The sequence below is a fragment of the Haemaphysalis longicornis genome, unplaced genomic scaffold (assembly GCF_048455015.1).
Source record: "Haemaphysalis longicornis isolate Haplotype H1 unplaced genomic scaffold, Haemaphysalis longicornis Haplotype H1 scaffold_2, whole genome shotgun sequence".
NCBI lineage: Eukaryota > Metazoa > Arthropoda > Arachnida > Ixodida > Ixodidae > Haemaphysalis > Haemaphysalis longicornis.
The window spans coordinates 177,182,318-177,197,653 of record NW_027526295.1 but is presented as its reverse complement, the minus strand read 5'-3'; the positions used below and the strand labels follow the sequence as shown (position 1 = coordinate 177,197,653).

Sequence of the window (15,336 nt, the reverse complement as noted above, 5' to 3'; positions counted from 1 at the left end):
GAGAGTACGTATTCTACAACCATTGGGTCTTCGCCCCTACCTTCCCACGATTCCCGAAGGATGCGGAGGGGGGAACGTAATGACCGTCCGTAAACAAGTTCCGCTGGCGTGAACCCGGTCGTCTCGTGAGGAGCCGTTCTCAGAGGAAACATGGCGGCCGGTAAACACAGCTCCCAGTCAGCCTTTCGCTCGTAGCACATGGCTCTGAGAACGCGCTTCATTACTGAGTGCAGCTTCTCGACAGAGTTCGACTGAGGGTGGTACACGGAACTATGAATGAGTTTTACTCCGCACTTCTCGAGAAACGTCGTCGTTAGTGCGCTCGTAAAAACTGTACCCTGGTCTGACTGTATTTCCGCCGGGAAGCCGACCCTCGCAAACACTGACAGTAGGGCGTTCACAATTTCCACTGAGCTCAACTCCTTCAAGGGTACGGCCTCGGGGAACTCAGTAGCAGGACAGAGCACTGTCAAGATGTGACGGTAGCCAGAGGTCGTCGCGGGCAGTGGGCCAACCGTGTCGATCACGAGACGGCGAAAGGGCTCCGTGATAACCGGCACAAATTTCATGGGCGCTCTGGTTTTGTCTCCCGGCTTGCCCACTCTCTGGCACACATCACAAGTGCGCACAAAGTTTTCAACGTCACGAAAGCATCCTGGCCAGTAGTACTCCTGCAGTAGGCGGTCTTTTGTTTTTCGTATGCCTAGGTGCCCTGACCACGAGTTTCCGTGTGCGAGACGCAACAAATCCTGGCGATAGACCTGCGGGACAACTAACTGGTCAAACTCCACCCCTCACCGGTCTCGATACTTGCGATAAAGTATCTCTTCCCTCGCCTGGAACCTTACGTTCTTTTTCGCAACCCCTTCAGTTACATTATCCAGTAACTTTTCCAGCGTGGGATCTTTTCTTTGCTCCGCGCTCAGTGCCGTACTATCGACGTGCAGCAACCGCTCTAAACTTTCCGACGTAGGTGCTACAAAAAGCTCTGCCAGAGAATCATCTGTTTCGGCGGGCTGCTGCTGCTGCTCGACACCCGCGATCTGAACCTGCAAGGAGGCAGACTGGACACGTTCGGAAGAAACGTCGGCGCTAGTCTCGGCCAGCTTCCCAACCTCCTCTCTTCGCGAATCGTTCCTGCTTTCAACCGCCGCCTTTGCTCCGAGTTCGCGAGCCTTCGAGCGCGTTAGCGCGAACACTATCCCTTCCCCGAAAACGAGTCCCCTTTCGCGCAGCAGCCGATCGGACCTGTTCGAGAAAAGATACGGATACTGCGCCGGAAGGCTGGGAGAGACAGCGGCCTCGGTTTCGAGCTTTCCGAAGGGACCATCGATGGTTATCCTGGCGATCGGAAGACATACGCTTTGCGCTTCTACGGCCTGCTTTATCCACGCGCAATCGCCCGTGAATTGATGCGGTTTGATGTAGGACGGGTGGACCACGTCCATCGTTGCTGCGGAATCGCGAAGAACTCGGCACGGTTTGCCGTTAACTGCAAGCTCGCGTACGTAGGGCTCTAAAAGTTGTCTGCTATCCTCATCCTGATATAGCACGTGAAAGACTAGTTTTCCCTTTTTGCAACTAGCGGCGAAATGTCCCGTCTCGCCGCAGTTGTGACACGCAGCCTGTCTGCGCGCTTCAAAAGCTTTCTTTCTGCGCTGCTCCTCAGCGTCTGCTGCTCTCTTTTCGTTATCGTGGCCAGTTTCTCTATACACGACAACGACTTTCCTTGCTCCACCGTCTTCTTGGGGAGCTCTGCCTTTCGGCCCTGACTTGTCAGGCCTCGGCCTGAACTCTTTTTGGCCGTCTTTCCGCCCCTGCGCACCTCGTCGTGCGACGAACTCGTCGGCTAGCTGAGCTGCCTGATCCACAGTATTTACCCCTGGCCTATCTTGCACCAAGAGTCTGAGGTTTTCTGGTAGGCGGCGGTAAAACTGCTCAAGACCGAAGCACTCACCTACCTTGTCATGCTCTCCGAAAGCCTTTGCCTCTTTGAGCCACTCTTCCATATTTGCCCTCAGCTTGTAGGCGAACTCCGAGTACGACTCGCCCCTAGCTTTCTCGGCTTCACGGAACTTCTGGCGAAATGCCTCTGCTGACAGCCTGTACTTACGCAGGAGGCTCGACTTGACTTTCTGGTAGTCCTCCGCCTCCTCCTTTGGCAAGCAGGCCATCACGTCGGATGCCTCACCTGGCAAAAGCGTAAGCAGCTTTTGCGGCCATGAGTCTCGGCTAAACTGGGCCCTCTCACACGTACGCTCGAAGTTGACCAAAAAAAGACCGATGTCTTCTCCTACCTTGTAGGGTCGCATTAGGTCACACATTCGTAGCGTAGGCCGCTCAGTCGCCGCAGACTGCACCCTGCTGCAACTCTGACGTCTAGGTCGAGACGCCTCGACGTCTAGACGCTTGATTTCCAGCTCATGCCGTCGCTCCTGTTCTCGCCTTCTATCCTCGCATTGCTCTTTCTGCCTCTCGAGCTCCTGTTCTCGCTTTTTCTCCTCGCGTTCCTCACGCTGGCGCTCAGCCTCTGCAGCCTGACGTTTAGCGGTATCCCTGCCATTGATCAGCTCAATGCACTCAGACAGCTCGTCATCGTCAGCCCCAACAGCGATTATAGCCTGTATCAGCTCTGGCTTTCTCAGCGCGTCCGTAACATCCAAGCGCAACTCTTTTGCAAGCTCCAACAACTGCGGTTTTTTCAACACCTTCAAATTCATGGCCGGTCTAGAGTACTGCTTTCCCACTGTTCCAAAAAATGTTTTGCGCGAATAACCCACGCGACAAAAACACACGCCCTACCAGATATCCTCAGAAGCCTGGTAAAACTCAGTGAAGAAAAGTGCCGCACTCACCCTTGACCGCCGTGAATTCTGCGAAGTCCGAAGCCGCCTTGACGTCCGTAATGCTGGGTCTCGCACCGCTGGCACCCGGTGTTACGAAGTTGCCATCCGACCGCTGCTAACCAGTTGTTGCGACCGGGCGGGGACACCCGATCCGAGCTCCGTGGCCTCCGACATACGAGTGGTAGTGTGTATGATGCGAGCGGCCAGCCGCTGTTGCAGCCGTGAAGAAGTCCAGAAGCAGTAGGCTAACGTAACTGTTTACTTCATAGCGAGAGGTGAGCCGAAGCCAAAAAAAAAAAAAAACAATGCCCCGACGGGCGAGGTTACAATACAGGACTCGAGCAGAGCGACCGCATGGATTCGCTGCTCAGACAGGAATGAATTTCAGCGCTTGGGCGGCTTCTATTTTATACCCAAAAGCCGCAACGGTCAAAACGCCAACAAGTAGCAACACGCCACGAACGTCACAGACACACACAACGCTCTTTCCACAGTTCGTGAGTCGTCGGTAGCCTCGGCGCACGTTGAGTTCGAGAGAGGGGAGAGAGTGTCCTTGAAACATGCTGAGACATGCCTCGCCGGGCCGGCAACCGTCGAAGTTTGAAGCGCGTTGAAAGTGAGGTGACTGGGCCGGCGTTGGCCGGGCATGTCGAGGCGTGAATGTATGACTCACCGACGTGCTGGCACCTGACGGCTGTGGGGCGCACGTCCGTGAAGCATGCCTGGGCCTGTTCAGTCGGCGCGCCATCGAATGTTGATCGCGCCGATAGCGAAGCGCCTGAGCCGGGCATGTCAAAGCGTGAATGTATGACTCACCGACTGTCACAGAATTGAGCGAGGTAATAATTTAGTGGCCGATGTCTCGGACGGGAGGAGCGACAAACAACTCCCCCTTACGCGCGAATTCGAGAATGTGGTTCGGACCTGCTAACCGGCGATAGGTCCACGCCTGATTGGCCGCTGGCGTGAGGCACGAGACGGGGCACGGGGAAACAATTCAAAACAACGGGCGTTTACTTCACATTCACAGGAAATTCGAAACAGACAGACAGGAGGGTTGACGAGTTAATACACACTGCAGTTGACACCCCGTTGGGGTCAGAGCTGCCCAGACACCGACACGAAGTACATTAATCCCGATGAAAGAAAAGGTACACGCCGTTACGAGCCCGAGGAGGAGGTGACAGTAAATGAAGGGGACAGTAGAGTGTACAATAGGCGGGGTTGGGGGCTTCCCCCAACTACTAACAATAGGCCCGCTAGAAACACATACAGCGTGGTGCACTGAAGGAGGCGGATAAGAAGCCCGTGCAGTCCGCATAGGGAAATACAACACAGAAGATGAATAGGAAGAGTCCGAGGAAAGGTGGAGAAGGGGAGAACATCTTAGCTGCGGTCCGGCTGATGGTCTCGCCGGGGTGACGGAGGCTGTCGGTCGTCTGTGGTGGGGCGCCGCTGACCAGCGACGCAATTTGGGTGAACTCCGGCCGCGCACTGTCGCCTCCTTGAGGAATCTTCGGGGGCCCGAAGTTCACCGCCGTCGTCGCTCGGCCTCCCCAGCACAGCCCTCAAGGCCGACGCCGCGACCCGGCCGTACGTCCGGCCACCACCAGTTCTCAGCCCATTCTCCTCGGAAACCCCGCGCTGCACCACGCGCACCGTCCACCGGGCCGCGCGTCTTCCGAGAATTCGCGGGGCGCAGCCTTCAGTAGGCCGCGGCACTCTCGCCCACCTCTCTCCCCGAAACACATGGCCAGCCGACCCGGGTGCGACAATGGCGGCGAGAACATTCCCTCGCTTTGCGGTACGGCTCCTCTCGGCGAACGGCAAGAAATGGCGAGCGGCAAGAAAACCCGTCAAGGAGGGACATGAATTTCGCGACACCGACATGCTGGCACCTGACGGCAGAAAGGCGCACGTGGTGGCTTCGCCGCCCAGCCGAGGAGTGATGCGGGAAAATACGGCGGCGCTGGCCGATTCGTAACACGATATTCTTTTCTGGCGTTGTTCTGGCTTGTTTCCAGATTAACGCTCTAGTTCCACGGCAGGCTGACTTGATAGCGACCATTTCGGTGCTCTACATTCCGCTGGAATTCTTCTACGATTTCGCTTTCTTTAGTATGGCAACTGGGTTTTGTGGTGGCAATCGATTCCAGGCTCCAGAACTTGTGCAAGTATTGTTGAAGCTCGGTTTCCGCAGCTTCAACTTTCAGAACCATGACTGATTGGGTTTGCGTTATTCTCATTTTAGTTTTCTCCGAAGGACCTTGCACTACCCAACCTAAAGTTGTTTCTACTGCCATCAGTCTACTTTCTAGTCGATGTGTTCTACCAGTAAGAAACTCCCAATAATAATCGGAGCCAACTAGTAGTCCTATCGCTTCTGTGGCTGTCGTCTTGGTCCAGTCGTCCGCTACTCGTAGCTGCAGTTGTTCCATTTTTTCGTTGACGTTCTTATTGGGAGCAGGCAGCCTACTGTGCGAAATCACGACAACCTGAAGAGCTTCGATTACTGTTTTTGTTTGCTTGTCTCGGGGCGCTATAGTCACTTGAACTACGTCCATGCACTTTATTTTCCCGTCTCCTCCGAATGAACCTATTGTTAGCCTTCCCTGTCGTATTACTTTTGCGCCAATTTCTTTCGCCACTCCAGTTTCAATGAATGACCGCTGACTTCCTCTGTCCAACAACAAACGGCAATGTCGGCCAGACGTGTGTCCCTCTATCCATGCGACAGCCGTCTGCAAAAGAACAGAACCATGCCGTATATTTTCTGTAGCGTGCAGAGTAGACATCATCGGCTTCGCTTGCTGTGCTTCAACCTGCACCATCTTTTCTTGCCGCACTGTTCTACACACAGACCTAGCATGTTGTCCCTTGCATTGCTTGCAGTTCACGCGCGCTCTACAGATCCGTGCGGTGTGATTCGGTCGGGTGCACCTCAAGCATGCTCTATTCTCTATGAGAATGGCCTTCTTTTCGGTCATTGGAATGCTCCTACGACAGTCCTCAGTCGCATGGTTTTTCTGCTTGGAGAAAAGACAGATTCTATCCGCTGAGCTGTAGAAGCTGGAAGTTATGCACAACTGCCTTATGTAATCTTTGGGTTTCGCAGGTGCCTTCTCCTGTTCACGCTGTGTTTCTTCCCGAAAGCGTAGCTGCTCCCGTAGAAATGTCATCAGCCTGTCCAGTTTTTCAGCGCACCCTTTTCCCGTTGAGTGGTTTTGCGCGTTAACTTCCGTGGCTGAGCTGCTTCTTATGGCTTCTTTGGACTTGAACTGGACGGATAACTCCGATAGAATCGCTCTATTCAACACTGGCAACAACATCGGTGCGTAACTCTCGGGTTCCACCTTCAGTGATTTCAGTGCCAATGTGTTGATCTGCACTCTCTGCACAAGCCTGCGGAGATCGTTCGTTTCTTGCGCCGAACTTACTTTCTCCAAGTTCAACAGCTCACTCATGCGCAGCTCCACCGATTGTTCTCGATTTCCGAACGTTTCTTGGAGTATTTTTCTGGCTTCGTCGTTATTGTCCTCTGCGGAATACTGAAGACCTTCTATAGCAGCCGCTGCTTTTCCGGTGAGAGATGCTAATAATTGAATTTTGGTCCCTCCGTCATGTTAGATCTGGGGTGAACTGCTGAATCAAACTGAGCCCAGAAGCGGTGCCACTCCAAAGCTCTTCCGTCAAACTTTATCATTTCCAGCTTGGGTAGTTTAACTAGCTCCGTTGCGTCTTGAGCTGTACATGGTGCTACCGCCTGCCTTGCGCTGCTGTTCAAATCCATTTGTACAGGCTCTCTAGTTCTGAACTCAATAGTAGACAAGATTGCTGTTATTTTCATGTCATATTTAATTACTCTTTCAAATACGGCATCGGCTGCTTCTTGAGTCAGATATTTCTCCATTTGCTCGTTGCCGTTCTTGAGGCTTTCGCTTATCCCTTTAATCTGCGCCTTAGTCGCGAGTAGCTGTTCTCTGCTGGCTCCTTCATAAACTTGCTGCTCGGCTGCGTTGATAAGCTGGGAGATCTGGTAGCGAAGCGCCTTCCTTTTCTTCGTTATCCCTTCTTTGCTCATTTCTCTGCGGTTTATGATGACGCCTTACTTGTTAGCCGTTCCGATGCCTCTGCTGCCACTCCGGTCTCGTCGCGCGATCCAGGTCGGTCTGCTGCTCCGCCGCCGTTTCCCTCTCTGCTGCTCAGTCCCAGATAGACGTCAGTTGTGGGCGTGGAGGTAGAATCCTGGTCACGGCACCATTTTTTCATACGAGCGAGACCAGTGACGGCATGGAACAAAGAACGTTTAATGAAGACGTGGAAGTAGCACTCGCTCACGCGAAGGAGCAGTCTTCTTGCTCTTCGTCTTCAAGCGCCTTGATGATGATATTTTACATATCTCTTTGAAGTAATAAACGGTGTGGTTAAGTGCATTTTTTGTCTCTCTTTCACTCTTTGTAGAGCCACGTGTATGAATTCAAGTTACGTCGCCTGGGTAATCGCTGTGGTTGCTTTTACAGCTTTGCTTTCCAACCACCTTCACAGGGTGGATTGGCGCGCATTTTGTTACCCTCTGTTTTATGTTTACCCGCAACGCGCATGCTTGAAACATAGAGAGCCTTAGAGTGATGTCGCTGGTGGAATTCTCAGCACCGCGCAAACTTCCTGGCCACTGCTCAGAATGGCTGAAGATGTGAAGAGAAGTAACGGTTGTGAAAAGCTGTTCGCGACGTGCGCGGTGGAGGTATTACGATTTAAACACCGAAATATCACCGGCTAACCACGCTGTGCGATCGACAAACTTCGTGTGCAACAAACGTCGACAAATTTTGTTTTCTCTTTGCATCTTTCTCTTATATGCCACGTGGCAAAAACACGAAGCAAAAAAAAATGGCTTGTAGCTCCCTCCACAACTAATTAATGGCCAGTTTCGGCTAAGGCTACGACCTACTGCGGGCAGGGCTTCACGAAACCTAAATTAAATATTCAAAACGTTTTCCAATGCTATGCAATCCAACCGAATAAATAAATAACATTGAGAGCAAATGTAATCGCATCAACTGGAGGCACGGTAGGGCAACATAGTGGAAGAGCGCTAAGAAGTCATTTTACAATCCTGTTACGAAAATGGTGATGTCTTCCGAGTAGTCTTGGGTTCCCTTTTATTGTCCTGTGATTACCTGAACGTCCCCACTAGATTCAGAACATTGTTTATCCACCTCGCCCAGTATCCACAGAAAACATAGTACCCTTTCCCGCATGTGCATCCGAGGTACATTCAATGCTTTACAAAATATACGCCTAGGGCCTTTACTTGACGTTTTTACTGCCGACTGCCGTGCCTGGTTTAGTTGTACACTTAGCGCAAATAAATCAAATAAGACAACTGTACTGCGACTTAAGGAAGCGAACTGCTGAACTGCTCAGAAACTGTTCCGAAACCTACTGTTTCAGAAGCTCGTAGAAACTCATAGAAACCCGGATACTCACAGAAAATCAAGTGTTCAGAGCCTGACTCATGCGTCATAAAATCACAATGTCATAACAGTGTATTAACAAAATATCCGACAAAACACATCAATACAAGCTGTTCTTGCAAACGCACGAGCAACCCGTGCATAAATATCCGACTGAAATGGCATAGTAATGAGGCCTTCCTACCTTGAATAGTTGCGTCGGCCCAACTTCAGAGCCAACAAATACAGGCTTCGGTAACCCGGCATGCTTATGCGCAGACGTGCACATGAACATAACAACATCAGGAACAAGTGCGCCGCAACCGGGGCAGAAGAGCGCACACTCGTACCGACGCAAATCCAGTTTCACTGCTGGGAGCTGTAAAAGCACAATCCCCGGCATTGCCGTATTCGCGACTAAGGGCGCTCGCTGGATACGGCACTATCAGAAACAAACGTGTCTTCGCGCGCCAATTTCAAGCTCTTTCTTCTGCATCGGCGCCACTTTATGTACAATCTATTTACATTCAAGCTGCTTCTCACCTGCAGAAGAGTGCCGTGATTGAAATTTCAGCAACAGAGACGCCAAAGAATAGCTCTTTGTGGCGCGCGCGCAGGGAACTCACATATACACACTTTTTTTTCTTTTTTTTGTTTTGTCCTCCTCGTCTCCATTGTTGAATGAGGAAAAAAGCGAAGGTAAGCATTGCCGTTGTTAGCGTTGGAATGTCATACGCTGTGGGGCTGGGGCCTTCACACTGGAATGTGCGTATAACACCCAGACCGCTGGCTGGTCGCCGCACTCCTAGGGACACGGACAGCTGGCGTGGAGTTACAACACTGCTCAGAGAGCTCGCGTGGCACAATTTGGAGAGAAACATAGAGAAAAAAACTGTGGGAAAAAGGTTACGTTACAAGCTTGAATCCTGGGCCCGTTTGCCCGTACGCATAAGTTCCCGATTAAGTTCCGGCTAACGAATAAGGCGCCAATAAGTCGAATTCGGCCACGGCAAATAAGCCGGTTGCCAGAAAACCCGATAGAAACGCTACCTTAACCGAGCGTTTGTATCAGTTTCGGGCAAACGACTTATTACCTATACAGCGCTAAAGTCGTACTTGAGAATTTATTCCCACACTTATCGCGTTCGGGCAAACGGGCCCTGGTCGTCTTTTATGCGTATATATAAGTGCCCGACTGACTGCCTCCCTCACTCACTCACTCACTCACTCACTGGCCCGCTCACTGTCACAGTGATTTATCAACCCCCCTCAAAACTGGTTGACCTTGAGACTGGAAACTTCATGTCATGGCGTATGGGCTCACTAAGGCTACGTATTTAGAAATTAAACATCTAAATGAGTAAAAGGGGCTCCATTGTGTTTTCGCAATATTTCCATCTCGCAAGCCCTTTAACGTGTCGAAGTGGTTTTTGGTGTAACTCATGCGGAATGTGATTTGGGCGAGTTGGTGAACGTTCATGATTGAAAATCAGCGCGGAAAAAAACAAAGGACGAAAAGGGACCGAGAACTAGAGTGCAGCGCTGTCCTGTTTACGTCTCGTTCTCTTTTTTGTGCTTTGGTTTTTTCCCGCGCTGATTTTCAATCAATTACGCATGCAGACTCTTCAACCCTATACGTAACCCACTCAACTCATACAAATGCAAGCCATACAAATGTCTTAAATGTAGTTTCGACATTCCGCCCTAACCAAAAAACCACCAAGGAGCGAATCAGGATTTAGGGGAAATATATTTTTCACACATCGAATTTGTGGTTGCCGACAACCCATGCACAGGAACCAAAAGAAACTTAAGGATTTTACCCTTGGAAAGTTCTGAAACAGTGAGCGGGGACATTTTGTGATTTATCCCTAGCGGTGTAAAAAGGCCTGGGAAATCATACTACGACAAGCCAAACTGCCTTAAAATTTCGGGCGTACATTCCGATCACGGAACAAGAGATCAATATGTATGAATATCTAATTGCACTTTTAATGAAGATGAAAGTGCTAAATTGCTCACTTCGTATTACCTCGCACGCCAGTGCTCATAACAAACAGGTTTTTGTTCAAATGGGTAACTTAGGCGAGTATCTAAAAGCTGTTTTGCATGGTTACCTTCAACCATCCGCCAACGGGACGTGCTTCTACTGGTTCCTTTATATATGTCCGCCAGTTCATGCATACAATTGTTTTTTATGCACAAATGTTACCTATACAACCGAAATTGTGTTGTTGTTTGTTCTGACAAACCTGTCAATGAACGAACCGGATTTACACGCTCGACAGAATGAAAATAGCCTAGGTGTGGTATCAACGCCGACCCCAAAGTTATGGTGGATAGATACTCGAAATTTAGGGAGTACACCCCAATGATAGCGTACCAGTTCGACAAAGCTCTTTGTTTTCACTAAAGCCCTGAAGCCCATTCTACATGGTGCGGTTTTTCCTGCGGATTCGCTGATACGGCGGTGCTCGTGCTGCAAAAATGCCAATCGAGAATCCCCCGCGAACGCCGCTCATGCGGAGTGGTAGTGGCCGGACCAGCAGCCAATAGGAACACAGCTACGTGAACGTCACGGCATCACCATCTGCACACTGATCAACCAGATGCCGTTGCTTGAATCAGCCATCAAGAAAATTTATTAATAGCCGATACAAAGACCCGCTGTGGTAAATAGTACACGGCATACGCGCGGGCGCACCAGAACACGCGGGCGTTCACAACACAATGTCACGCGCTGTTTTCAACGAATATTTATACGGTGTCCCCGCATGTGGCAGATATCAAAGCGGGGAGGGAGTAGAGAAGAACCCAAGAATAAACGTCCTAGGTAAGCGGAGGTGTGCTAGGCACGCTCAAGAGAACACACGGTTGCTGGCGGTGTTTGTCTCCTCTGCTATGTGTGCGTATATTGATAAATAATTGGCGATTGTTATATGACACCGCAGCTAAACTCATATTTACGGCAAAACAGTCTGAAACAACTTGCCCAGAAAGTAAAATAAATCCTTTTTTCTGATCACAACAAGTTTTGCTCGTGGCAGACTTAATTCGGTCTGCAAACAATGTGCTTCTGAAATGCGAAAATCGCGACGTCCGCCGGCCATGTAGACGACATTTCCAGGCATTGCAAATTTCGCAAGTGCGAAAGTTCGCTCCACCAAATTCGCAGGCGAAAAATGCACCATGTAGAGCGGGCTTAAGGAAGTGAAAAGGGATAAAGTGCTTCCGAGAGTCAAACGGCTTACTTTCTCCTATGACTGTTGGGAAAGGAATCATGCCACCTGTTCGACACGCTCCTCCTGCGGGCACCTAGTTTAGGTGTGCGCGTTCTGTTCCTTCATTTTGCTTCTTTTATTTGCTCCTTCACTGTCGTAGCAACAAAGATGGAGTAAATGTCGTTGCGGCACGGAAGAAGAAGCAAATCGGCTGCAATCGTGCACTTAAACCACTCTGATGGTCGTAAAGGCTGCGTACAGCTTTTCTATACCTTAAGGTCTTACGCGCTATTGTGAGCGTCCCCAATTTTTTAACTTCACTGCTGTAGCTTACTGCCCTTTCATTGTCTTGAGATATATGTGGGGCTGGTCAGGTCATGTAGTGAGGACTGCCGACAACAGGCCCACTATTCCTTTAACGAAATGGTTACCCAAGAACAGCGCTGTTGTCTTAGCGCAAATCTTATATTTTACTCTAAACGCATGGTGGGATTAATAATTCGCCGAATTCGCACATTTGGCCATGCCGATTGGTCCTTCTGGGGCGTTGTGGTGAAACCCACTTTCGGCGATTTGTTAAAGGGCGATTTTCTTTCTATTGGCAAGGCGTCTTTGGAAACCCTCGCTGCTTGCTGGTCCTGAAGGAAAGTGCATACATTCCAACATTCTTCTAAGCAAGGGACACCTGAGTGCCACATGAAACAAAGCATTCGAACGTATAAGAAACGCGAGCGTGAATATTTTTATGATTTTTCAATCGGTGTAACACCCTTTACCCCCGCTTATATATATATATATATATATATATATATATATATATATATATATATATATATATATATATATATATATATATATATATATATATATATATATATATATATAAATTATTCTGACGAAGGTCTGTCCCAGGCCGAAACGTCAATAAAGTTTGTTACCCGTTCGTCTGTTCGCTCTACGGTATATATATATATATATATATATATATATATATATATATATATATATATATATATATATATATATATATATATATATATATACGGTATGTATAGAGATGTATAGCTATATAAAGGGGCGCGAAGTGGGGGGAAAAGTAAGATGGTGCCTCTTGTTGCGTTTTCGTAGGAAAATACGCTGCCCTAGAGCGCCCTTACCGGCACTCGACGCATGCAGCCGACGCCACACGGCTGAAGTGAGTTTTTTCATTATCCGAGCATTGCGGAATGTATTGCGGGCACCCGAGAATGTCATGTTCTCATCCAATTAGTTACGTGATAAAATGGGATGCTTCGCGGTAAAAAGAAATAGAATACCTGCCCAAACGGAACAGTAATTAAATGTGTCATATTAAGGGCACTCAGGACAAAAAATACTTTGGCCCTTTGCAGAGCAGAGTGAGCATCTCCAATACGCCGTTGTTCCCCACTGACACATCGTGGCGCAAATAAAAAGGAAACACATCTATTTTAAACAAAACCCTCATATTTTCTTTTGCAGGACATCCGGCGACTGAATGAACTGAGGCTTCCCACGTTATAGTAAAAATGGTTCAGGAAAATGTGGGTTTGCAAATTAGGCATGCGATGCGCGTTGAAACTTTACCTGTTTTCAAGTCGTATGCAGGCGTATAGCTCCGCCATTTCGAGTCCCACAACCGCCCCACTGGAGCCTGTTCAGACTGCTTGCTCCGGGTGTACTTTCAGGAAAGGTACAGGATTTGTTAAAATTTTCTAGGTCATGCCGAAAGTGCACATACCGCAAAAAAAATTCAATGCACATGCTTACGTCCCAAGGGAGGCTGAAGCGTTTTATGCCGAAAAGTTTTTTTTTTTTTTAGAGAAAACACCTTCCTTTTTTATTGTAATAAATAATTTTGTCACATTTAAAGGCTAAACTAATTCTTTGAATTCTTCGTGGTCCAGAAGGCTTAGGATTGGCTTAGAATATTTTTACAAAGGCTGTACATTCCTCCCCGCGGGCCGTTTCTGAGCGGGAATGACAGGATCTGACTGAGTTAATTGCAAGTGGTAGTTCGTTCTCTGCAAATTCCAATTAGCAAGCATCAGCCCTCACGATATATTTTTTTGTCAGTTGCCCACAATCTGCAATGGAACAGGAACGGGGGTGTTTTCATGAAGCCGATGCGCTCCCAGGAATGTGGAAGCGGCCGAGGCCAGCTGCTTGACTGAACACAGCGGAGTGACGCAAACCTTACGTTTTTGTGCCGCCATTTTAGTCGCATACCTTGCTGAGAGACCGCGCGGCATACGCAGCTCTGGCAGCAGAGGTTATTTTTGAAAACGCGGGCATTCCACGCAAGCCACGTGGTTCGTCTCCCGTAGCTCCAGCTCTTGGTGCCGTACGAACGCCCCAGGGCATGAAACCTTAAACCTTTTCACCTGCTCGGTGCTGGATCTGTCCAGTACCCTCGTTCCCGTCAACCCATGAGAATCATGGGCTAAACTCCACAAGAGAAAGCAAATTTTAAAGCGAAGCTTTCTAGCTCTACCAGCCAATGGTTTTTTCGGGGTCTGCGGGACAACAAACTCCCAACGCGGCGGCGGGAGGGGTACATTTATGTGGGAGCTGAATTAGTCCAGGAGGCGCCACCCCTGCATTTCGAAATCACTTTCTGATGGGACTGGGTTGTGTTGTCTTCTGTCGCGAGTTGCAAGAGCCTCGCTTTTCTTTGGCTTTTCTGCCAAATTGGCTTTACTTGAAATTCACATTGGAGCATACCTCCCAGTTCATTTATTTCTCTAATTGGCTTTAACCTGTGATAGCTTTGCTGGTGCAGGTTTTTGTTCCCATTTTCATTTATTTTGCTTTCATTACACAAGGGAACAGGAATTTGTTTCATGGGGGGGGGGGGGGGCAAGACGGAGGGTTTCACTTACGGAGCACATTGTAGATGGCGCAGTGAATTTATCCAGCGTTCCCCGCACGGTAGTGCCTGCTCGCCGGCGGTGGCATCGGCGGTATGTCACGTCTTTGTCGTCTGCTTTAGCGAGGGCTCTTTTGGGCCTGTCTTGGCGCAGCTTCGCGTCCTTTGCGCGCTGCCTTCCAACGGCTTGTTTAACTTGTTCGGGAGCCCCTCCAAGGTAACCCGCACCCGACGGAATTAAGTGGTCGTACAGCAAACATACGCTAAGGATTGGTTTTCAGGGCGGGAAAACAAAATGTACTAGCCACATACAGACGTCTGGCCGCTAGAGAAGCGATACCTTTGCGCACTGCATGCCACGAACGGGACTCCATTTTCTAAATTGGTGAATACCAATTCCGTTGTGTTTTAATACGTATTGCTAAGGGAGAAATTAGCGACTGGTTCTGATAAATAGCGATTATAATAGTTCCCTCAGCTTTTTCGCAATTCCCAAACTTACTAACCGTACTAGTTTAATTCGGTATAAATGTGAATCACTAAGCTTACATGCCGAATTGTTTCGGTGTCTACGCTTGTGCTAGTGCTAGCCTTGTGCTAGCCGGTGTCTACGCTTGTGCTAGCCGGTGTCAAGGCCGGTGTCAAGCCGGTGTCAAGACACCGGCTAGCCGGTGCTAGCCGGTGTCAAGGCTAGTGCTAGCCTTGTGCTAGCCAGTGTCTACGCTTGTGCTAGCCTTAAGCTAGCACATCAGGTTGGCTAGGTTCTGCTGTCACCCTCCGCGGTGGCTCAGTGGCTAAGGCGTTGCGCTGCTGAGCACAAGGTCGCGGGTTTGATTCCCGGCCGCGGCGGCCGCTCTTCTGATGAAGGCGAAAAGCAAAAACGCCCGTGTGTGCGAGATTATGCGCACGTTAAAGATCCCCATGGG

The 15,336-nt window shown here is 49.5% G+C and overlaps 2 protein-coding genes across 3 annotated transcripts in view; both read right to left on the bottom strand.

Moving 5' to 3' along the window:
- Positions 1–15,336, bottom strand: part of LOC144169524 (beta-alanine transporter-like) — a 58,293-nt gene that overhangs the window by 30,598 nt on the left and 12,359 nt on the right. The window contains exon 1 of one of the 2 annotated variants that reach the window (XM_077698734.1): positions 8,508–8,582. The exons of the other annotated variant lie outside the window; for it this stretch is intronic. The gene's annotated coding sequence lies outside the window, so the exon portion shown is untranslated. Of the gene's footprint in view, positions 1–8,507; positions 8,583–15,336 lie in introns of those variants that run through there. 2 annotated transcript variants of the gene reach the window in all.
- Positions 795–2,236, bottom strand: LOC144168424 (uncharacterized). Its single transcript, XM_077697417.1, has one exon. The coding sequence runs from the start codon at positions 2,172–2,174 to the stop codon at positions 795–797; it is 1,380 nt and encodes a 459-aa protein (XP_077553543.1). The 5' UTR covers positions 2,175–2,236.

Excerpts from the sequence above, each read along its gene's own strand:
- LOC144168424 (XM_077697417.1), bottom strand. The coding sequence starts at position 2,174 with ATGGCCTGCTTGCCAAAGGAGGAGGCGGAGGACTACCAGAAAGTCAAG.